The sequence below is a fragment of the Pollachius pollachius genome, assembly GCF_949987615.1.
Source record: "Pollachius pollachius genome assembly, chromosome: 4".
Lineage (NCBI taxonomy): Eukaryota > Metazoa > Chordata > Actinopteri > Gadiformes > Gadidae > Pollachius > Pollachius pollachius.
This window is the reverse complement of record NC_136937.1, coordinates 10303077-10327735: the sequence shown is the minus strand read 5'-3', so window position 1 is coordinate 10327735 and position 24659 is coordinate 10303077. Positions and strand designations below refer to the sequence as shown.

The 24659-nt window shown below is 40.9% G+C and overlaps 2 protein-coding genes across 2 annotated transcripts; one reads left to right on the top strand and one right to left on the bottom strand.

Moving 5' to 3' along the window:
* Positions 1 to 10797: 10797 nt before the first annotated feature.
* LOC307075162 (uncharacterized protein) lies at positions 10798 to 13439 on the top strand (the record flags this gene model as incomplete). Its single annotated transcript, XM_079735665.1, has 9 exons — positions 10798 to 10926; positions 11050 to 11212; positions 11389 to 11450; positions 11732 to 11924; positions 12026 to 12061; positions 12226 to 12276; positions 12501 to 12568; positions 12814 to 12857; positions 13289 to 13439. 9 exons carry the CDS (start codon positions 10798 to 10800, stop codon positions 13332 to 13334), a joined length of 792 nt encoding a protein of 263 aa, XP_079591791.1. The 3' UTR covers positions 13335 to 13439.
* Positions 13440 to 17882: 4443 nt separating this feature from the next.
* On the bottom strand, positions 17883 to 22775 carry LOC307075161 (uncharacterized protein). Its single transcript, XM_079735664.1, has 17 exons — positions 22631 to 22775; positions 22376 to 22526; positions 21900 to 21983; positions 21611 to 21821; positions 21337 to 21509; positions 21140 to 21238; positions 20820 to 21052; positions 20529 to 20707; positions 20348 to 20441; positions 19859 to 20203; positions 19585 to 19702; positions 19410 to 19501; positions 19211 to 19328; positions 18935 to 19030; positions 18629 to 18817; positions 18264 to 18416; positions 17883 to 18159 (listed from the first exon to the last, which is right to left on the bottom strand). The coding sequence occupies exons 1-17, from the start codon at positions 22727 to 22729 to the stop codon at positions 17948 to 17950; spliced, it is 2646 nt and encodes an 881-aa protein (XP_079591790.1). The 5' UTR covers positions 22730 to 22775; the 3' UTR covers positions 17883 to 17947.
* Between the last annotated feature and the right edge of the window lie 1884 nt (positions 22776 to 24659).

The window sequence follows — 24659 nt, the reverse complement described above, 5'->3', positions numbered from 1 at the left end:
AGGAAGACACACTTAGATGTCATAGCTTGAGCAATAGATCAGGTTCATTCATCCATTGGACCACATAAAGTAACAGTATGTGTCACCGCCGCTTAAGTGCATTTCTGTTTTAATTGTATGGGATACAGTGACCTTTTTTATTTTTCATTGACCACTTGATTTTTGTTCTCATGTTTCGCAAATGCTACTGATTGACCTCACCCTAGCCTACTTTCTCCTGTTGTTTGTGGATTTTACACTGAGGCATTTCTTTGTGCAGACAGGGATATTGGTCTTTCATATAGTTTTATATGCTATTTTGGATAGATTTATACAATAAACACTAAGTGATGAAAGGGCTATGATGTTTGTCCATGTATCTACGGTAAATTAAGAAACTGGAAAGTAAAGTATTAAGTAGTGAAGTTACTTTTGCAGTAACTAGTAAAGTAATCTCATTTCAATTTACAGAAGTAACTAGTAATAAGTAACTAATTACTTTTTTTGAGTAACTAACTACCCCAACACTGGCTGCGACGATGTCATGTCCCTGTGCCTCAGTATATCTTCATCTGGTAGTGAACACGGTTAGTGTTCTGGTAGCATTTTACAAGAAGGAAACATTAAATAACTATTAATAACCATAAGTGAATGCAGTTATACAAATAATTATATTGCATTAGTATAGTAGTTGAAAACTTGTTTTTGCAGGGAATTTCCCTAATATCATTACAATTTAAATTCTCATTCACGGAAATCTTTTAGATAACGCTAATCTACTATTTCTTTCATCCAACAAAACCATAAATCTTCTCTCCAGCTCTCTACGGGGACGGACATTGACGCACGCTTTCGCCCTAAAACTTAGGGCAAAAGTGCCCGTCAATGAACGTCCACAAAAACAGGCTGCAATGTGATCATTTAGGGCCTAAATGATCACATTGCAGCCTGTTTTGCGGTTGACCTTCTTACTAAATAATGGATCAACATAATTTATTTAATTTTTTAATATAGCTAGAACCACTCTTAGAACCCTAGTGATTGCAATATTTGTTGAAAAATACAGGTTGAATGAATCCCATCGTTTCCTTTAACACTATATTTAGAGATAAATAATGTAGAAATTATAACCTCAGCTAACATGAAAACCATTACTAAACATGAACAGTTAGTAAATGATTACTAGATAAGTTAACTGTTAAATAACTTTTAGTTAATTCATATTACTGCAATAGCTAATGTAAATTGATGGTTAATTAATGGAGCCTTATTGTAAAATGTTAGCTGTATGTTTGTTGTAATGACGTGTTCTTAAAGGTATTAAAGGGGCCGCCAACATCCTACTTGAAAGACAAGGAGTAGAGACTGCCAAGCAAACATTGAAACTATACGCAGAATAGCTTTAGCCATTTCAAGATCAAAACCTGATACACACAGAGGCCTTTGTACATTACCCTTCACTCATCCCTACTACCTAGTAAACAAAGAACAGCAAACGATTTCTAATAATGTAGCAAATAAACATAGCCAAAACACATTATTGGATTTATACTATTGACAAACAATATGCAAACAGTATATGGTATTTAAAACATATGCCAAAACAAGCTTTACTTTATCACATGTTTGCACTTTCTTGAGACTGATAGAGCTATACTATATAATATATATATATAACTATATATAACTAAACTATATATTCTTCATCCTCTTCGCAGCATAAAGATGAGGTCATATTGAGGAAGTATTTGTACTAAAAGACTCGGTCGTGGTCACATCCTCTTAGTATTGATGCCTGAGTAGGTGCTGAACTCTGAGGGTTGGACTCTCTTCTTTTTAGGTCTCTGAGAACGTACAGGGATATCCAGTGTAGCGTAACACAGGCCATCTTCATCCTGAGAGAGACATATAACCATTGATACCACTTAGACATCATTACCCTACTTTACTCTGCTACACCATTACATCATCAACATACTGTACACTCTACTATAAACTTACGTCATCAACATAATGTACACTTTAATAAACCATAACATCATCAACACACATCATAGTATTACATCGTCAACATAATGGTTGGTTTCCCATGTCAAATCAAACTATTGAACACTGCTAAAGTGTGTCCCTTGTTAGACCCTTATGAGGCGACTCTCCAGGAAGAAGCTACTTCCTGTTGAGCACTTTCCTTCCTGCGTCTAATAACACCTGACTATCGCTGAACATTGGGTCCATTGATGTTCATTCAGCCTTCAGTAAACATCTTTGTACAGGAGTCCACCATAACCTGTAAATGTACTCCATACTGTCCTCTACCATTACATCACAATATGAACTATACGTTACCTGGTTTCTGATTGATGTTACATCTCTACTGCTGGGTGATGTCTGAGCAACATGGAGGTCTTCATCTTAAAGAAACACAAAGAGTCATTATAAGGCAACAAAACCAGCAAAGAGAGACAGTGGCTGCTTCTACAGAAGACAATATGTAGCAACGGTGTTCTCAAGATACAGAAGATGCCAGTTAACAGAGATATATACGGTACCTTTCCTTCTGCAGCGGAGGTAGACGACCAAGGATGAGAGGAGGGAGAGGAGAAGAGCAGAGGATGGACACAGGGTGACCAGCAGCATCCAGCACTGTCCACAGTCTGGAGCAGCAGGGTCTCCAGCACTGACATCTAAAGGGATATCTAAGGAAATATAATGTTTAAACTCAGCGGTGCTAGTTCTTACCTTTTTACAATCTTGGTTCATAGAAGTTAAGTTTGTTCGACCATTGTCCAGGATATAACTCCTGAATGCTCCTGCCCACTCGGTGACCATTAAAGTTGGGAAGGACTTTGGCAGTACACACTATACGACTGGTCTTGACAATCAGTGGTGGTCTACGCTATCGGGTCATTTGTTTCCTCCCATTGTCTGTTCCCACCGTCATCGCCGATTTCAGTCTCAGTCCCCTCTACAGGACGCAGTCAGGCCCATAATACTAAACTGGTTTGAAAAAGACTTTGCCCTCCTAACCCTAAGGGGGGCAGCACATTTACGTGTCTCTAGACCCCGCACACTAAACAACCATCAGAGCCGACCTCAGCCCTGGTCGCCCCCCCCTCTCCCCGTCGGTGAACTCATTATCGTGGGTGAGTCGCCTCGTGGGAAAGGGCCTAAAGCTTTGGCTGAAGGATGCTGGCTGATTTATTTTGATGTTTTCATGAATTAATACATTTAAATATTGGATATAATAGAGGAACATTTTAATTAATTAAACATTTAATGAATCAAAATGCTCTCTAGCCTCTACAATTGTCCTGAACTTTATCTTAAAGTGCAGGTTGATCGTAGGGATTGTAAATGTAATTATAATGGTAGAGTTTGTAGTGGCACAAATGCCTCCAATCAGCACATCCTGCCCATCTTTAAAAAGAGCTTGACATGGAACACATTTGCATATTATCCCCACATATGTTAATAATTTGAATTCATATTAATGAATTTGACCACAAAAAAAGTCAACTTACCAAACAAAATCCTTGTGATTATTTAACCATATGTGTAGATAGGTTCTGTCTTGTTTTCTTCTTTTTCAGTTCCACAGTAGTAGAGACCAAGGTGAGAATCAGTAATGTTCTTAATTAGTAAGTTGTATGAGTTTGACGAATTGTTCCACATCATATTTAAATGGAAGAAATTTCTTCCATTCTCTTCATATTCAAAAATGCCATTATTTCTGTCCTTCCAATTCAGAGATAGTGTTGGCTGATTTTCATGAGAACAGTTCCTGTACCAAACAAGATTTACATTAGGTGTGAGTTTACAGTCACAGTATAGAGTAACGTTTTCTCCTGGTCTCACGGTCAGCTCCACTACTGGGTTAGAGAGTACGTCCTGACAGGACACAACAGCACCTGAACGAAAAATACTTTCAATTAGTAATGACATCAAATGTGCAGCAACATGGAGCAACATATGATGCTATGTCAATGTGATTTTAAAACAGCAAATACCAACCAGTCATTACACAGGACATCATATACAACTAATGTTTATTGAAGTAAAAATTTTAACATAAATATTTTACCCAAGATAACGGAAAGAAAGACATATGTCCAGCTCATCATGGTGATCTGTGGAGGAGTAAAGACATTTGATACTTTCATCACACCCATTTGACTGAAGGCGGAAGGATTAAAAATGACTTGTGATTGGTTGGCCTTGTGGAAAATGTTGCGGTTATTTCTATCTGCGTATCAGGCGAGGTGATAGGACCTGAGTTTCATTACGTTTCCATATTAGATTAAACTAAATTTTTATTGTCATGGATGTACACACACAATTTCAGTTGGCATCAAACAAGATGGAGCAAACTTGTTCTGAATACCTTCTACTTTAATAAATGCTTCTTATATTTTATATTACAATACAAATACAAATAAAATATGGCAGAAAACATGTCAACATTTTTGTTTGGTAATTATTCAACAATAGTTTTTCTAGCATTAAGTTTTCTTAATCACCAATGATCAGAGGGAATCAAACCAAGTTTTGGCAAGGTGAAAACCTGGGATAAATAAGTGGCTCATAAATTGGCTGACACATTGCAGTAAATCATAGATCCTAAGTGTCATACATTCTTAAAATAAATTAAGGCTTTTGTAAATTCACTGGAACCCTTGGTAAACTAACCAAATGGTTAGTTTTATCTCATTTTCATCTCTCCTATGTGGTTCAACTGAGTGTGGGTATGAACTCAAGTTCTTTCTTGTTCATCTGTCTGTGTGCATACACTTTACTTTTTGCTCATACGTACGTGTGTGTGTGTGTGTGTGTGTGTGTGTGTGTGTGTGTGCGTGCGTGCCTGCGTGCGTGCGTGCGTGCGTGCGTGTGTGTGTGTGTGTGTGTGTATTTTCTGATGGTGGTTTAGCTTCAGCTTGTTTATAGGAAGCGCTGCTGGTTGGACGGCATGCAGACACCACAACTGTTTCCGCTGGCTGACATTGATGGTAGAGTTTCATTTTGGGTTTTCTGGGTAAACGTCTCTAGAAGCATGCAACAACAAACAACACAAGCTCTGATAGTCTTTCTTATGCTTCAACTGTCAAGTGCTTTTCAATTACAACTTATGACCAGTATGCTCCACAACTGGTCTCGCAGAGTGACAAAATACCAGTGAAAATGACTCAGAGCAGTTACTAAATCTATGTCCCTTTTTGTAGATGATCACCAGTCGCCTTAAACCTACCCAGTTCCTGGACACACAATTTATTCATTAATGTTCAACATACATAACATACAATAATCCAATAGCTGCTTTGTATTTTTAAATTAACCAATTTCGTTGTCTGCGTATTGATAGTGGCCTCCAACCAGATAAACTGTACAAGTTGCAGCTTTTGTTATGAATCGTAATGCTAAATGATAGACCCAGTCCAGAGAACGCAATACAGACTTTGAAGCATGCATATAAAGAGTGTCACCATAATCCAGAACAGATAAAAAGGTGGCTGCAACAAGTTATTTTCTAGTTTTTAAGTATTATTTCTAAAATAGAAACCTAGCTTGACTCTAAGTTTCTTTACCAAATGTGTTACATGAGGATTAAATTAAAGATTTTCGTCCAATAAAAAACCCAAGTATGTATAGCATGACACCTTCTTTATTTCTTGTGCCTTTGAGGTTATAATTTGAGGTAACGATTTTCCTTTGGACTGAGAATCTGTGCAGCATGTATTTGTTTTGTTTTTTAATTTTGCACCAACTTTAACCTCAGTACATTTTCTCGTAAAGCTGTGAAAGCCTCCTGCAGTTTTACTAACGACTCACATGGAGAGGGGGCAGTGCAATAGATAATGGTGTCATCTGCATAGAGGCTTACATTAGCATTTACATGTTTGCAATTGTCATTTACGTTAATGGTAAACAACAGTGGCCCTAAAATGGAGCCTTGTGGAACTCCAATTTTAATTGTAGCCATCCCTGATGTAATACCATCACATGTAACACATTGAAATCTAGTTGTAAGATAGTTAATGAACCAACCAATAGCATTTGTGGACACCCCAATTTTACCCAGACAGTTTAACAAAATGCTGTGATCCACTGTATCAAAAGCCTAAAAACAATACTGCACATGAATTTTTGCAATCAATAGCCATAACAATGTCATCAATTACTTCTTGAAACCCGACTAAAAAGGGGTGAGGATACTGTTGTAAGATAAAAACTCTTTTAATTGATTTGCTGACTAATGCCTTTAATATCTTAGCCAATGCTGAAAGTTTAGATAAGGGGTATAATTGTCCAATAATGTGGGGTCTCCACTTTAAAAAAGAGGTGTTACATTAGCGGTCTTCCAGGATTAAGGAATAATGTTTTGTTCCAAGGACTAATTAAAAATGTGAGTGAGTGGATTATCAATAATATCAGCTACAAGCTTCAGGAGAGATGGATCAAGCCCTTCCGGTCCAGCTGACTTTCTACATATGTTGCAATATTGACAGAAACATTTCCCTCGTAAATAGCTTAAAACAGAAAGTGTTAATATTTCCAAAATTAGGGGACTGTGTGCCTAAGGGTTGATTTGTTATTGACCTGAAAATGTCACAACTTCAGCAAGGCTTTAGTTTTTCATTTGTCTGTTTCCTGTTTTGCCACACTAACTCATGTCATTTCAGACTCTGCCACTCCCTCCTGCTCTGCATTACGTGCTGTTTTCATTCTCCTGGCCTGCCCCACCCCCATACTCGCCTGCTCCTCATCAGCTAATCAGCCCCTCAGTATATGTACCGGTCCATTTCACTCAGTTCTTTGCCAGATTGTCTAGTGTGTTTACCCAGCTCTCTTGCGTCTTCTCATTCTGATTCTGATCCTGAACCTGCCTGCGTGTGTATTGACCTGCCTTTTTGGACTTTGGACCTTCCTTTTTGCCTGTTCCTACTGGATTGACCTGCCTGTTTGGACTTTGGACCTTCCCTGTTGCCTGCTCCTACTGGATTTGTTTGCTACACGGATTGACTACCTGGTTTGACCTCTGCTTGGAATAAACACTGTTTCTACACCTGAACTGTTTCTCTTGTCGTGCTATTGGGTTCTCGTCTGCCATTTGGTGAAACCTGACAGAAAAGGTGCCCAGCAGAAAGAAAGCGATAATTAAAGGAGTCCACTATAATTTTTATCTGTGATTTGTATAGAATCAACACAAATTTGCTTAGGTAAACTCGATGAGTTAGATTTGAAAGATTTACCAGTTTTCCAAAATGTAGCTAGATTATGCACATTTCTGGTTGTCTCATCTAAATAAAAGTGTGATTTAGCTTTACGTATCTGTGCTGTGCATTTGTTTCTTAAAGTTCCCATGGCATGCTACCATAAGGATGCTTTAATATAGATATTAGTGAACCATCCATGGTAAGAAGTTATAGCTATACTGACACGAGTGAATTCGGACATCGCTTTGTCAAAACAGAATCCTGCAGGGGCATCAGCTTTCTTTATTGTGGAACCGAAGCAGATGGAGCAATGTCGAACTATCTCTTTCAGGATGAAGATGGCCTGTGTTCCACAACACTGGATATCCCTCTACCTTCACAGAGACCTAAAATGTTGCGAGTCCAACCCTCAGAACTCTGCACCTACTCAGACATCAATACTAAGTGGATGTGAGGAAGGCTGAGCTCAGACAGACAACCCAATGGTTTTTGTTGGCCAGTCCACACCTCAATGAAAAAAGGATTGAACACGCTACCAATAAACTGATGAGAATCAAACAGGAAAACCACGATAGCATCCTGTAGCTGAACAACGCAAACCACTGGTCTCATGTTGTAGTCATAGCAATGTGCAACCCGGTATCACGCCATTGCGTGCTCCTGCGCACAAACGTTAATCTATTGAAGCGTGTTCCCGAGCACGATAGTCCGACTTTTTGCGTGTTACACAAAACGAAATGTAAACCAATGCATTCTGAATGGGAGTGTTCTAAGACAATTAACGTTCTCCACAAAACGCTACGAGAGAGAGAGAAAGAGAGAGCGGGAGGGACAGAGAGAGAGAGAGAGAGCGAGAGAGAGGCTTCAGAAAGGGTGTGCGCAGATAGTACAGTGCACCCTAGTTATGTTTATGCCAAAACCTATATATATAATTAGGCTATAATTATATTATTTAGCGTGTAATGAGACAATCTATAGCCAAATTGTTGAAGATGCCCGAGAATCTTTCGGGATATCAGCATGGGAAATCGGCGAATCAGACCCATGAATCTATTGTAGCGACCCTGGGACAGTTAAATAGTTTGTGTGTTATGTGTTACATTATATTTCGTTGTCCGTTATGCCAGTTGTTCTATGTGCATGTATTGTAATGTTATTCTTGTCAAACAGCGTGTGGGGCGAATCATTAGGTCAGCTGGGGGAGGGCCTTGGAAGAACAGGAGGGTGGGGGCCTGCACGCGAGTGAGACCGTGTTGCCGGGGTAACCGGGGTTTGTTTGGGTCCGGTTTTCAGCTGTTGGTTTCAATGTTGTTACAATGTTACGGGTTTCAGTGACCTGGTTTTTGGTCCATTAAAACTACCTTCAACTAATGACTCGACATGATTATGTCACCGGCGAGGTCGTTACACTACAAAGAAACACGTCATCTCAAGCGGGAGAGAAAGTTTGCGGTGCTGGTTTGTGTCACCAACCCAGCAACCCAGTCGCCAAGAAAAAACGTTGACAGTGCACGTTTCCATGAACACTGGATACGTAGCATTTCAACGTAAAAAATAGCGTGTTATACCTACAGTATCCACGTGTGCCGCTGTGGAGGCGGGTTTCGGGGTTTGGGACACGATTGTTTAGGGGGGGGAGGGAGACTGTTGTTGACCGGGGAGGGGGGGGGGGGGGGGGAGACACGTTTGTTGAGGGGGGGGGGACACACGATTGTAGGGGGGGGGGGGGGACACACCAACCCAGCAACCCAGTCGCCAAGAAAAAACGTTGACGGTGCACGTTTCCATGAACACTGGATACGTAGCATTTCAACGTAAAAAATAGCGTGTTATACCTACAGTATCCACGTGTGCCGCTGTGGAGGCGGGTTTCGGGGTTTGGGACACGATTGTTTAGGGGGGGGGGGGGGAGACTGTTGTTGACCGGGGAGGGGGGGGGGGGGGGGGGAGACACGTTTGTTGAGGGGGACGACGACACACGATTGTAGGGGGGGGGACACACGTTAGTTGAAGGGGGGGGGGGGGGGGGGGGACACGTTTGTTGAGGGGGGGAGACACGTTTGTATCCTAACAACAAAACAAGTTAACAAAAGCCCCATTTGTCAACTGAGAACCCCAATTCCCAGAATCCCCCGTGGCTCCGGAACACGGCGTAGCTTATATTAATCTTTATTATCTGAATGGGAAATGCAATATTTTAGGACAGATACACCATTAAACGCGTTTCTAATGACATTTCTAGCGAGAAATGTACATTTTCCTTACATAATCTTCAGTCAGTGAATGTGTATGATCTTTATTAATCTTTATTATCTGAATGGGAAATGCAATATTTTAGGACAGATACACCATTAAACGCGTTTCTAATGACTTTTCTAGCGAGAAATGTACATTTTCCTTACATAATCTTCAGTCAGTGAATGTGTATGATCTTTATTAATCTTTATTATCTGAATGGGAAATGCAATATTTTAGGACCGATTCACCGTTAAACGTGTTTCTAATAACATTTCTAGCGAGAAATATACTTTTTACTTGCATAATCTTTAGTCAGTGATTGTGTCTGATCTTTAGTTTTATAGTTATTAGGATTTGATCGGCTCGCTCGCATGTTTCAACGACGTCAGGTTGCTTTCGCTAAACTAGCAGCTCACGTGCTTCCTGCGTTTGTGTTATTAAACTGTTACTTTATGTAACTTTTAATGATATCATCTTGTTAGAAACACGTATATCTGAGAGCCAACCCAGTCGCCAAAAGCATACGTTGACAGTGTACTTTTCGTGAACACTGGATTACGTCGCATTTCAACATAAAATAGCGTGTTATACACACACACACACACGCACGCACACGCACAGACACACACACACACACACACGCACACACACGCACGCACGCACGCACGCACGCACACACACGCACACGGTCGTGCGCAGGAGCACGCAATCGCGTGACACCGGGTTGAAAGAAAGACGTCAACTCTGGAGTGACCGAAAATTTGCGGTGCTGGTTTGTGTGACGTAAGTTCAACTATGATTGACTGCTATTTAAAAACGGTTGAATGCTTGAAATACTAAGATTATGGAGTTGATAGTGCAAATAATTATATTGCCGTTGTCAAAGAATATTAACAGGTATTAACAGCTAATAACAGATAACAAAAGCGTTGCTTCATAGGCTAATGTAGGCCTACGTCGCCACCTGTCCCTCGGGTAGGCTAGCTAGTTCGTTAGTAATTGAAATTGAACAATGAGAAAGGCTTAGATAAGTACCATACACAGCATCATGTTAGAAGGTAATTTACACAATGTAGTCGGCTGTTTGTAAAAAATAGTTTGTTTTTAGTGATTTACTTTTTTCTCCCTGCAGCTTCAAATAAGCATCATACATCTTAACTATCTCTCTGCCAATGCTAATATTTTATATCTATAATCTTTCTTATCTATCTACTATCTGTGTATCTAATCTGTTTTGTTTATCTGTCTATTCGGTTTGTCTGTGTCTTTGTAAATTAGGTAATCTTTCAATATGCCAGGCACCACATGTAAAACATGCCCCTCCTGCAAAACCATTCTGCCTTGCGCTAAAAAGGTTTGCAGCCACTGCAAAATGGTCCAGCCTGTAAAGGAACGCCTCAAAATTGCCTTGAGAGAATTTGAGGCTAAGCGGGAAGAGTGGGCGTCTTCCCGCAAGAAGAACCACAACATGGCTGTTGTCAAGCAGGAAATGTTCCTCCTGGTATGTAAACAATTCAGATTAATTATGTTCTACCTTTAACTGTCTGAATCACTATTGCTTTGAATAGTAGGTCTTTTTTGATTACTACAGGCAAAACATTAACATGCTGTGATTTCCTTACAGCTCGAAAAGCTTCAAGCAGCAGGATATAAACCTGTCCTGCTGCTTGGAAAAGCCACTAAAAAGAGCCATGTGGTCAAGGTGTTCACACCTCGTTGCACCTTGGCCACATTTGCGGAGGAGTCCCTCAAAAAAATGGGCTCCATCCATGAGTACATTTGTCAAGGTATGATTCTTTATTTTTATAAATTCCACACACCCTCTGCTTTGTTTACCAAAATACTAACTGCATCTTGTTATTTGTCCACCACATTCATTTTTATCATGGAACTATTGCTACAATTTTTTTGGTTGCCATTTGCAATTTAATAACCCTTTGCAACACTTTTCAAACTTGCACAGGATGGACCCCTTTTGCAAGTGGGACTGCAGAGGGGCCAGAAGAGGGCAGGGGGACCACTCAGGTGAAGACATACAGGAATATCTATGACAATTAAAGAGGCTAATCCTATATATTGTTATATACTGCATATATACTCCAATATATTATGCTACAAATTACAATATACTAAGTCAGCTGTATAAGTGCTAACCTCTTTTCATGTTTGTTTATGGTTATTTATGTGTATAGATGTGTATAGATCTGTATGGTCTTAATTTCATATTTTTTAAAACTGAATTTACACTTGCACTGTTGAAGTTCCACTGTTGGACTTTGAGTGAGTGTTATCTTATGTCATCTTAGATGGACATGGACATGGGAGAGGTGGAGGACAGGGCCGTGCAGGTGGAGGAGGGGGAGGAGGTGGCCCTGCAGGTGGAGGAGGGGGCCCTGCAGGTGGAGGAGGGGGCCCTGCAGGTGGAGGAGGGGGCCCTGCAGGTGGAGGAGGGGGCCCTGCAGGTAGAGGAGGTGGCCCACCCGGACACGGAAGGACCAGGTATGGATTTTTCAATTAAAGCATGCATGAGAAGGTACTAAGTGTCATACAAATAAACATCATTGCCTGAATGAGTAATATTTTATTTTCCATTCCAACAGCGGTCTCTACTGTGCAGAGGAAGCGGAGGAGAAAAGGTATGTTCAGAATGTCTGTACAGATCGAATTGCTAATTGACTACTATTCTTTTCACCATAGCATTACATTTATTGTAGTTATTTTGGAGAAAGGACTGTAATAAGAATGTTGGTTATGACCATTTGAGTCTTTGTTTGAATACCTCAACATTTCTTTCCTACAGAGCATCACAGCCAGAAGGGGCTTGAAAAAAGGAACAAGACTTTACCGAAGAGTAAGATGAAATAGTTTGTAACGATCAGAGCACTGACAAACCCTTTACACAATTTATAATTATGGAATTGTAAATTATTCTCCTGTGTATTCATAGCAGCGATTATAGCATTAATACAGTATTAATAATTACTGTTATTGATTTTATATTTGCGGTATTTTATATTTGCCAGTGGATAAGCATAGATGGTTTTGTTGTGAAAAACATGTTTTTTATATTTTCAGATTGCCCCTACCATATTGGTCGTGACTCCTTCGAAATAAGGAGTTACGGGAAGGAGAGGATGAGAAAGGTTTGACAGACCCATAAAGACCCAGCAAAAACACATGCGTGATTAACTGTAGGAATGACATTCTCGCTGATTGATCATGAGCATGCATATTAAGTGCATACTGTAAATGTAATTTACTCATGTATACAAGTAATTTGCATAAATATTTTGGAATAGTACCGTCAATGCATTTTGTCTATCAAACTCATAGGCTAACACTGAATTTATTATCTTACTAATGAATTTATGGTTCCTTTCCTTGATAGGGCATTAAAGAAGTCCTTGTTGATTGGCAGCCTTGCCCAGTTTGGTATGTATTTAATTTGGTTTCTTTCTGTTTCACTGGGTTTTTTTAAACCACTTCATTGCTTTTCCGAGTATTCTATATTATACCATATTATTTTGCACCATCTTGGTGCAAAATAGCTGCTGCTATTTTAACGTTTAACAGTAGTTCTTCCACCAAACACACTTGCCAACCAGATTTCCTATCAAGTGGTTTCATCATTCCCTTTCTTATGTGTCATACATTATTACATTATTAGATCTTGAATTATTAGAAAATGACTTGAAAGTGTGGTATTTCTCAAGAACAAAAATGTGCAAAGATTGGGCTTGATTTGTAATTGCCTTTATAGATGAGAATCAATATAAAGTAGGTATATACTGTGTGTTATGTAAGTGGAGTTCGACCAATCATCACAAAACGGTTCATTGATATATTATTTGTTCTCTTTTCAGTGGGAAGGAGTGGGCCAGGTCCTGGCAGCCAAAAGATTTGAATTAGTCCCCCTGCCCTCTTCAAATAAAAACATATTTTCAGTCTTTCTAGAATGTGGTGCTACTCCTGATACATGATTGCCCTGCCATTCAAATGTGGTCACTAAGAGCTTAATGACACACACACACATATATATATATATATATATATATATATGTATGGACACAACAGTTAATATAAATATGAATTCCAGTCTGTAGGCAGTACATGGTGGGTAAAGTTAAAGTAACTCAAAAGTTGTGGGCTGAAGGGTCTCTAGCTAATAGAGTAGTAGCAGCAATTAATTGAGTATTTAATCCGTTCAATGTATTTAAGATATGCATCCAGGTATAATTGCAAATGGCTATATTGTATAGAAAATATTGATTTTAAACATACAAGTGCAAGCAGGGCCTACTGAATGTCAATTTAGTCACAACAGATTATTAAAATATTGTGCTGATAGATCTTTATTCAACACCAAAACACCAGATTCTCTTGGATGATTAAGTTAGCTGCTACGTCAAACCAACCATGGTGTGGTGGTGGTTTCATATATGTGAAAGGGCATTCAAATATAGCCTACTACAATAATAATAATAATACATTTTATTTGTAAATCACTTTTCATAAAAATAATCTCAAAGTGCTACAACAAAACACGAAGGGCAATAACACAATAAAATAAATAATAATCTAAGGACCATAGGTGTTATAGGGTGTACCGATGAGAAGGCTGTTACAGTAATCAAGCCTGGAGGGGATTAAGGCGTGGACGAGTTTCTCTGCGTCAGAGAAGGTGAGGATTGGGCAGAGTTTTGATCAATGATCAATTAGGAGGCCGAAGCCCTAAAGGACAACCCTGTCTCATGAAAATTACGTTCCCAGAGAACTATTCGGCATTCTCAATTACGTTTGTCTGAAAACGTATTTTGTCTCGACAGAAAAACATGGTGGCTAAGCCTATGATGGTTGCTATGGACGCTGAAACTAGCAGCCCGAATGCCGTTTAAAGCATGGAAATAAAACCATTGTCTTTGCTGATTATGTTATTTTATGGAACCGTGTAATGATGTTATTTTTCCACACATAAACACAACAGTCTGTTCAACCCGGTATCACGCCAAGGCGTGAAATAGATACATTGGTCCACCTCGCAAGGAGTGTTCAGTGTCACGCTATGCCTGACCAAAGCGTGAAGAGATACACGTTTCTTCCGCCCATCTAAATGAATGGAGGAATAGCACCAATAGGGGTCGATACGTTCTCCCAGCATTTGGGGGAAATGGTTACGTATATATATATATATATATATTAGATTAGATTAGAAAACTTTATTTATCCCAAAATGGGCAATTTCGTTCACAGTTTCCAGTCTCACATAATAGATTACTTAATAAATACAATAAATAGCAATAGGAGGTAGACAAAAACATATATCAAAGGCAGTCCAACACACACATTTAACTCACAATTCATTTCAGCCCGTCAGTAACAACCACCCTGCCCCCGGAAACACCCAGCAACACTGGTGTGCTCTCCACCTACTCCTTACTTTTGTCATCATTTAGTAACCTGATGGTTGCAGGGATAAAAGAGTGGGAGTACCTCATTGTTCTTGTCCTGATTGAACAGTAGCGCCGCCCTGAAGGCATTAGGCATATATATATATATATATATATATATATATATATATATATATATATATATATATATATATCCAATATTTTAGGACAGATTGACCATTAAACGTGTTTCTAATAACATTTCTAGCGAGAAATATACTTTTTACTTGCATAATCTTCAGTCAGTGAATGTGTCTGATCTTTTGTTCGATAGTTAGTTTTATGGTCTCCCTAGCATGTTTCAAAGACGTCAGGTTGCTAGGGACGCGACGATCTAGTTGTGGGCCAGCAGAGGGTAACATTTATACCGAATTTGGCCTGTAACCAAATGTATGATATGCTATACGTATAGCCTAGTTTATATGTTATAAATATTTGTTATATGGTCTGGTTATACCTGAACTTGGTTAAAGATGTTCAATGGTCAGATACAGATCATGTTATAACGATAATTGAATAAAAGTTATGGTCTACTTATAGATAGAATATTACACGACGTAATTATTGTATACATATAATAGCCTATATTTTAATATTAAATTAATTAATTACAATAACGGCTTTAAACATGTGACATGCCTACGTTTTTTGGGCCTTTTCTTTTCAATGGGCCTGCGTCAACGTCACGTGACTCTCGGCAAACCACGTTGGTTAAAGACGGCAATGGAGCTTGGTTAGGAAATAGAAAGATATACCATGAAAATATCTTCCCGTAACGGGGCAAACAAGGTGTCATTTGTCATCTACGTTTCGAGGCGATTGCAACGGTGCCATGCATGACCATATTTGACTATGTTTCAGGGTAGTAATTAGCTGTCGATTTTGGAGGCCTTTATAGATAATAACCAGCTATAGATTTGCTACCCGATGGAGTTTTCTGACAAATTACATGTTATTTAGCATCTACATTAGCAGCTGAGTCCAATGAGATCAAGCTCGACCTTGTGCCACACAGAGATCATGCCCTAGACCATAGGTGTACCATGTAAAATACAGGGGCCATGTAGTGTAGGGGGCCGTGTAGGGCCGTGGAGTGTCATGCTTTGTGTCATTGGACTCAGCTCAATGTGTAGATGCTAAATAACATGTCATTTGTCACAAACTTTTATCGGGAAGCAAATCAATAGCTGGTCATTATTGATTAAGGCCTCCAATTTCGACAGCTAATTACTACCATTAAACATGTTTGAATGTGTTCATGTGTGGCACCGTTGCAATCGCCTGGAAGCGTAGATATTGAAGGACATCTTGTTTGCCCTCTTACGCACCGGCCCTACAAGAAATTACTCAGCAAGTGCTCCATCTTGTTGCACCTCACCCAGCGGCTCGCTTACAAGATTTTGGTCTGAAGTTCTACCCAAACCTACACCCTAGCCATCCAACATGCATATCTGAGAATCAGGCCTCTCTTTAATAATGACAAAAAGTTATGAGAGAAACACACATTAACTTTTTGTTATCTCATAAGCGGCGTGGTGCCGGCTCCTTTTGACCTTTTGACCCCCGACTTCAAAAACGTGGCCACAGGCCAGCTGTGTCTACACACCTTTAGCCACAAATGTACACCTCCATCCCACAAAAAATGGGGACTAGAAACTAACCTCTGTCTTATGTACATTTACTGTACTGTTGGAGGTCACGCCCCTTTGCCGACCTTTTCGAGATAGCTAGGGATGCTAAAATGTTTACACACATTTCCCGGGGCCCCGTGTACGACATATCCGAGATTTGGAGTTCTAGCCCTTAGAGAAAAAAAGTTTTCCCAAATGGAGTGTCATTTGGACAAAGCCCCTCAGAAGTGTAGCCTGCAAGACCTAATGGTTCAGAATGTGGTGGAAAAACAGTTTTTGAGATAGGAAGGTCCTACCGCCCTGAAATTTTAATACCTTGTTCTAGGGCCTAACTGGGACCTCCGCACCGAAACTTGGCCCGGTCGGACCCCGAGGGCAGGAAGGGGGGGCCCTTCCTGTCCGAGACTTGGCCCGGTCAGACCCCGAGGGGAGGCCCCCCCTTCCTGCCCTCGGGGTCCGACCGGGCCAAGTTTCGGTGCGGAGGTCCCAGTTAGGCCCTAGAATAAGGTATTAAAATTTCAGGGCGGTAGGACCTTCCTATCTCAAAAACTTTTTCCACCACATTCTGAACCATTAGGTCTTGCAGGCTACACTTCTGAGGGGCTTTGTCCAAATGACACTCCATTTGGGAAAACTTTTTTTCTCTAAGGGCTAGAACTCCAAATCTCGGATATGTCGTACACGGGGCCCCGGGAAATGTGTGTAAACATTTTAGCATCTCTAGCTATCTCGAAAAGGTGGAAAAAGGGGCGTGACCTCCAACAGTAGAGTAAATGTATATGACAGAGGTTATGTTTCTAGTCCCCATTTACTGTGGGATGTAGGTGTACATTTGTGGCTTAAGGTGGGTAGACACAGCTGGCCTGTGGACACGTTTTTGAAGTCTGGGGTCAAAAGGTCAAAAGGAGCCGGCACCACACCGCTTATGAGATAACAAAAAGTTAATGTGCATTTCTCTCATAACTTGTCCTTAAAGTGACTGTCAACGTATGCTTTTGGCGACTGGGTTGCCATACCACAAAGGTTCAAAATAGTTTTTCATCAACCCCCAAACCTTGACATTCTTTCTCATTATAACAAGATATTTCTCGAATCTCATCCACTTCTGAAATTGTATATATATGAATGTAATTCATAGTATCCGCGTTTACATGGCACATCTGATCCGCATAGATTTCTATGCGTCATAGATCTCTTCCTAAAATGTGATCCGAATGTACTGCATACATGGCAGTAACAAAAGTGTCCGTTAAGTCTCGTGCATAGAAATCTATGCGGAACAGATGTGTCCATGTCAATAAGGCTAGTGAGGTTATAGCACTATTTATTCTCACCCACCCCATCTTGAATTGAAGAGATAGATTTTTTTATTTTTTTATTTTAAACATAGCAATAACAATGATCATTTGTGTACATCAAGCGAGGCACGAAACCACACCATCAACTAAGTTGCTTGTTCTCTTGCATCTTCCTCATCCTCGCTGGTGTCTGGACTGACCAGGCCCATCGGATCACATTCCTCTTCCTCACAAACATCAAGGAGGACAGAGGCCAATGGACCTAGAGCAGTCTTATACCGCTGCAGGACCATTTGATGTCGTTCTTCCACTTCCGCAAGTCTTCTTGCCAAGAGACAGTGAAGTCCATTTTCATCTTCTACAAGTAGAGGACAGAAAACCCAACAACGTTAATATATATTGAAACATCCCCCACTAATTGAATACATTAAATGGGATCCCCAAAACTTGTCTTTAACTTACCGTATCTTGCAAGCTCCGTCTTGAGGGCCACTCCCAGGTTCTGCAACCACGTACAGTGCTGGGCCATCTCCAACACCAGGATAGGGAGCTCCTCTTCCAGCCGTGTTTTCAGCATTTCCTGGTCGTGCAGTCGTTTCTTGACCCCGATTGTTACTAATGATCCAAAATATTAAGATCAATACATGAGTATCTGGCATAACATTTAGCAATGCAACCATAATGGAAACAGAATTTAGAAATGATGTTTCTTTCCCAAAATCGTTTTATATATTACAAAACCACCATTATATTTAATATATCATTTCAGGATAGTTCACTATTCCGATATACTGCATGACATTTTAAAAGCATTGAAAAATGCATACCACTGCCATAGTCCTCCCATGGCCATATTGCGCCAGTGCTCTGTCCAGCCAAAGAGTGGTCAACCAAGGCCACATCAATCCTTTTGGAGAGGTCTGCAACAAGACTGTTGTATTTATCAATCTCCTGGAGAAGGCGCTTTTTGTCTTCCGTCAACTTTCTTCGGAGACGATGGCGAAGCTTGTTGCTGTCTAGATTGTTTAGGAGAAACGTAATATGCAGACACAAAAACCTTGTATAGGTTATATTAAAAACAATATAGATACATTGTTAGGTATACCGGATAACTCAAGAAAAAGCCTACATACCATTCTGACGGTAGAGGGTTTGTTTCTGTTGCTTTAGACCCAGATGGAGACCCTCAATGGACTGCTGGAGAACGTGCAGACCCGTTACTGGGGTCTCTGTAGATATCCGTTAGGGTGAAATTAAGCTCAGTGTACTGTTTTCTATACAATGCAACCGAGTTTTCTAGATTTTTGCAGCACTAATGCTTCACTGATTGTGTATTATTTTGATTACCGTTTGAACACAAATGTCTGTAAGGAAACTGCAAAAAGGCATGTATATTGTTCTGTCCTCACCGCTCTCTGCCCATTCCTTGACTTCAGCAATCCACTGTACAGCCATTGCATTTGAGCACTGCAGGTCCTTCTGCAGTTGTGACAGCCTCTCTGCCTCTTCTTCTGCCCTTTTAGATGTCTAAAATATTTACAATAATTACAATAGGAACTCAGTCTGCCTAACAACTGGCACAAAAACATACATGAATATGAAACATACCTTCACATATCTTGTGGAGAGGGCCTTGTGTAGCGTCTCTGCTTTGTGATGGTTCCAACCCATTGCATGCACAGTGAGCATGTCCACACGTGCTGGTATAAGGAGAATTACATTATGTTCTGCAATCTATGAGCAATATTAGATGATAGCATAAACTCAGACCAAAGTGACTTACCTGCTTTTGACATGTACTTTGTTGTCAGGGCACAACGGGAGAGGTAGCTGTTTATTTGCTCCACCTCCTCACCGGCAGTTGTGCCTGCTCCCTTCTGATTCCGACCACTCCATTTTATCTGTTGCAAGGATGGGTGGATTTGGGGTTCATTAGAGCCAATGAAGCAGTTGGAAAACGTGGACAAATATTATGGAAAAGGAATTCAGCTTAAAGCTGTCCATTCCTATAGTAACACATGGCGTATTCATTTGAAAATAACAGATAACAGACATACCTCACACTTGGTAGCATGAGCTCTTGCATGCATGATGCTCAGGAAGGGCTTCATTTCTGTGAGGCTCTTGAGAGCTGGAATGACCGAAGCAACTTTTTGTAGGTATGGCCAGTATTTGCATGCCACATCCATAGCAAAAAACTGTGCCTTGCTTGGGAGAAGCTCCCTTTGGAGATACATAGGATACGCAAATATCTCTCCTCGGTACATGTTAAGGGCTTTTAAAAGGAAGCCATGCCGACACACCGCAACCTCAACGCCTTCCTCATCCAGTTTAGAGGCCCGCCTAGAGGTCTCCCTTGCTGCTGCCCATTGAGAGTCTCCACATGTGCCTCTCCCCTTTATCTGTGAATATAGTGCATACACATATTGTTAATGTAATTCACGACAAAAGAGTAGGGAGTATGGAATACTTCTAGAAGTCCAGGAAATGCAATGATTCCTTTAGAAACAGAACTATTTGAGTGTTTAAACTTAGCTTAAACTTACATTCTTCACCGCCATCTGTATTGTGTTGACAAAATCAGACACCTCACTGTCTTTGGCTAGAAATAGCCCATCAAAAAAGGGAGTGTCATTAGATCTAGGGGAAAAATATATAACATCCATTACCTACTCTTGTTGTCACTTACAGTCACGACTCAATTACCAAAGAGAACTTAAAGTGCACCTTCCAGTATGGCCAAAGCGATAAAGCTTCCTGTTGCCATCTGCTGACACTGCTACCATTTCAGGTGTGCAGGCAGGGCAGGTGAAAGGGGTATCACAGCAGAGCTGGTCTTTCTCAAAGGAGGCGTATGCAAACTCAAGAAAGCTCCTCTGCAGGGCATCCCCGTTGATCTGTCCAGACTAGAAAGTATATCAGAATATGGAAAACATTTTTGAGATAGTCAAAAAAAAAATAAAAAAATTGCTGACAATATTGGTGAGCATAATAAATAGTATTGCTGATGTCACTTACTCTTCCTGCACACAGTGTGTGATGTTCCAGCATTTTTGCAAGGGCTTGCCTGGAGAATCCAGGTGAGATCAACTTCAGCTCCTGAAAGGTGTTGAGGAGGTCCACCGTGTAGATTGTGGAAGCATTTGCAGAAGCTGGCCAATATCCACTCCTGACTAGGTCTCTCACATCAGGGGCCCACTGCTGCAGGCATGTTTGGCACACATAACGTGGCAAATGCAAATCATAACGCCCTAACGAAAAAAACAACATTAGTCATAATCATTGACACATATTGTATATTAGACTAACAGAAGTCTAAATAGAGAACTGGTTTCTACCATTGATGGTAATCAAGATGACTGGTTTCCCAGCTTCCACTGTGAAGCTAGGGACCTGGCAGGTGCAGTGCTGTGCTGGCATTGTGGGTAAAATGCGATCTGTCGAAAAGAAAAGTGAACATTCTGTATATGGCAGCAGACTGAATAAACAAGATAAGGATCAGGAAGTCTAGACAGGTAGATTTGTCAGACCTTACCTTGCTCATGTGTGGCATATATTCCAGTCTCTCCTCTTGAGATACATGTGGATGGGGGAATGGCTTTAAAGAAGCCATCCACCACGCTGTCCCTGTTGTGGAGTGGCCGTTTGCTGTGGTTATGCATGTCGCAGGCCCCACAAAACCACTGCTCCGGAAGGCACTCTCTGCACCTAAGCAGACAAAACACTCAAGTCAAGTCACTCAATTTATATGATATACTTTTTTTAGTGTACATAGATACATTCTATTATTTGATTGATGAACATCCAACCTTATAACAGCCGGCTTGTGGCAGAAGCAACACAATGGCTTGCCAACAGCCTCAGATTCCAAAAGGCATCTGAGGTGGTACGGCCGTGCTTCCTCCCAACGGTCAGAGGCTTTCTGCTGCCTAACAGACCACGATGATGCTGCGCTTCTCTCAGGCTCAGCAGGACAGGGGCTTGAATCCAGTAGGGCAGAAAGCCTCTCCATGTTTTGTTCTGCAAATAAAATATAACCAAATGATCTACATTCTATATACAGTATTTGGATTTCAGAATTAAACACTGTATATTTACCAAACATCTCTTGAGGATTTTGCTGTGCTCTGGGTAAGGGCAAGGAATCCTCTGAAGGAAGTGCCAACACCTCAGTGTCCATGCCTGTTAAACAGTACATGACAGATTAATATATCTCTACGGCAGACACTCAAGTGCTTGCACTGCTGCAAGAAACTCATTTGACAGTAAGTACGTCAATCAAACGGTCGTACGGCACTCCCTCTCCCCCGCTCCCATGTACTTGTACTTGTACTTGGAATGGGTAGAGTCAGCGTTGAAGGAGAGGGGGTAGGACCATTTGAGTTGTGTATTTTCAAAATCTGCTGGCGTTTCGCAAATCCCATACCCAACCTTTAACGGTCCAAATGTTACAAATCGACTTTGACCCACGGGAACGAAAAATCGAATAATAGAAAATTCTGACCCATCCCTTATTGCCATGGGTAATTGTTTGTCACCAAATTAAACTAATCTGAATTTGCACATAAACAAACCTGTAGTTAGGCCACTCCATCGGTCTGCACGGCCTGTATGGCCCGCACGGCCTCCACGTCTCCCTCTGGCCTTGCCGCGTCCGCTCCGTTTGGTTGAGCTCCGTGGTGAATCCCCTCCAGATCTTGCCCGATTGACATTCTCCGCAGCCTCCTGTGTGTTTAAGTCCAACATCTTGTTAGACGGAGTTTCTGAGGTACTGAAACATTCATTTCATGTACAAGTTCAAGTTCAGTTAATGTACAAAAGGTTGTTACCATGGCTTCTGCAAGGAATTGGTCATGCATCAACCCAACGGCAAGGTGTCTTCCTTCTGTGCGGGGGTCACGGAGATCCAGGTCAAACAACTTGTCCATAGCAACACGAGAGAAAAGTTACAGCGATAGAATGAATAGAACTACTGCCGACAATCGATCTTGAGAATGCTTGTAAGATTAGCAGTCCTATCTATATGTCGCTCGAGAGCAGCGTCATAGAGCTCGTAAGTTCGCCCCTTCCGGTAGGCCCCTAATGGGACCTCTGAGATCGAAAAATATGAATGGGTTTCAATGGAGAGAAAGTAATTATTTTCTGGTCCCCGTCTTTATATGTGCTGGATTACACATATGTATACGTAGCGGAAGAGTCGGAGCCAGGCTGAGCCAAAGTCGGCGCATTTTCCACATAGCCTGCATTAATAGAGTCATTTTTTAGTTTTTATAGTTTTTTATAGCTGCTAGGCGTAAAGAGTTCACCTTTCAAAGCGGGATGTTTATTGCGGGGGAGGAGCCACGGCGGCAGTCGTGATCGTATTTTCCGGTTAGTGCACCACGGAGTACTCGATTTGGAACAGCACTCACATCTGAAAAATTAACGTAGTAGATAGTACGGATAGTATACTTCCTTTAAGTATACTCATGGAAGTACAGGTATTGGAACACGGCAGCCTTAACAGCATAGCCTATTTGTATAATAAGGGAAATAATTACTTTTCCAAAGCCAAAACTTACTTTATTTTTCAAGTTTTACAAAGAAGAAATCTAAAAATCATTGTACAAGATACTGTGTGTGTGTGTGTGTGTGTGTATGTGTGTGTGTGTGTGTGTGTGTGTGTGTCTGTGCGTGTGCGTGCGTGTGTGTGTATAACACGCTATTTTATGTTGAAATGCGACGTAATCCAGTGTTCACGAAAAGTACACTGTCAACGTATGCTTTTGGCGACTGGGTTGGCTCTCAGATATACGTGTTTCTAACAAGATGATATCATTAAAAGTTACATAAAGTAACAGTTTAATAACACAAACGCAGGAAGCACGTGAGCTGCTAGTTTAGCGAAAGCAACCTGACGTCGTTGAAACATGCGAGCGAGCCGATCAAATCCTAATAACTATAAAACTAAAGATCAGACACAATCACTGACTAAAGATTATGCAAGTAAAAAGTATATTTCTCGCTAGAAATGTTATTAGAAACACGTTTAACGGTGAATCGGTCCTAAAATATTGCATTTCCCATTCAGATAATAAAGATTAATAAAGATCATACACATTCACTGACTGAAGATTATGTAAGGAAAATGTACATTTCTCGCTAGGAAAGTCATTAGAAACGCGTTTAATGGTGTATCTGTCCTAAAATATTGCATTTCCCATTCAGATAATAAAGATTAATAAAGATCATACACATTCACTGACTGAAGATTATGTAAGGAAAATGTACATTTCTCGCTAGAAATGTCATTAGAAACGCGTTTAATGGTGTATCTGTCCTAAAATATTGCATTTCCCATTCAGATAATAAAGATTAATATAAGCTACGCCGTGTTCCGGAGCCGCGGGGGATTCTGGGAATTGGGGTTCTCAGTTGACAAATGGGGCTTTTGTTAACTTGTTTTGTTGTTAGGATACAAACGTGTCTCCCCCCCTCAACAAACGTGTCCCCCCCCCCCCCCCCTTCAATTAACGTGTGTCCCCCCCCCTACAATCGTGTGTCGTCGTCCCCCTCAACAAACGTGTCTCCCCCCCCCCTAAACAATCGTGTCCCAAACCCCGAAACCCGCCTCCACAGCGGCACACGTGGATACTGTAGGTATAACACGCTATTTTTTACGTTGAAATGCTACGTATCCAGTGTTCATGGAAACGTGCACCGTCAACGTTTTTTCTTGGCGACTGGGTTGCTGGGTTGGTGTGTCCCCCCCCCCCCCCCCCCTACAATCGTGTGTCCCCCCCCCCCTCAACAAACGTGTCTCCCCCCCCCCCCCCCCTCCCCGGTCAACAACAGTCTCCCCCCCCCGCCCCTAAACAA

Bases quoted from the DNA above. Each gene is read 5' to 3' on its own strand.
- LOC307075161 (XM_079735664.1), bottom strand. From the start codon at position 22,729: ATGGACAAGTTGTTTGACCTGGATCTCCGTGACCCCCGCACAGAAGGA. The intron at 20,204-20,347 runs GTAAGTTTAAGC...CTATATTCACAG, and splicing joins TACAGATGGCGGTGAAGAAT to ATAAAGGGGAGAGGCACATG. The intron at 19,031-19,210 runs GTGAGGACAGAA...GGATATCTACAG, and splicing joins CAAGGAATGGGCAGAGAGCG to AGACCCCAGTAACGGGTCTG.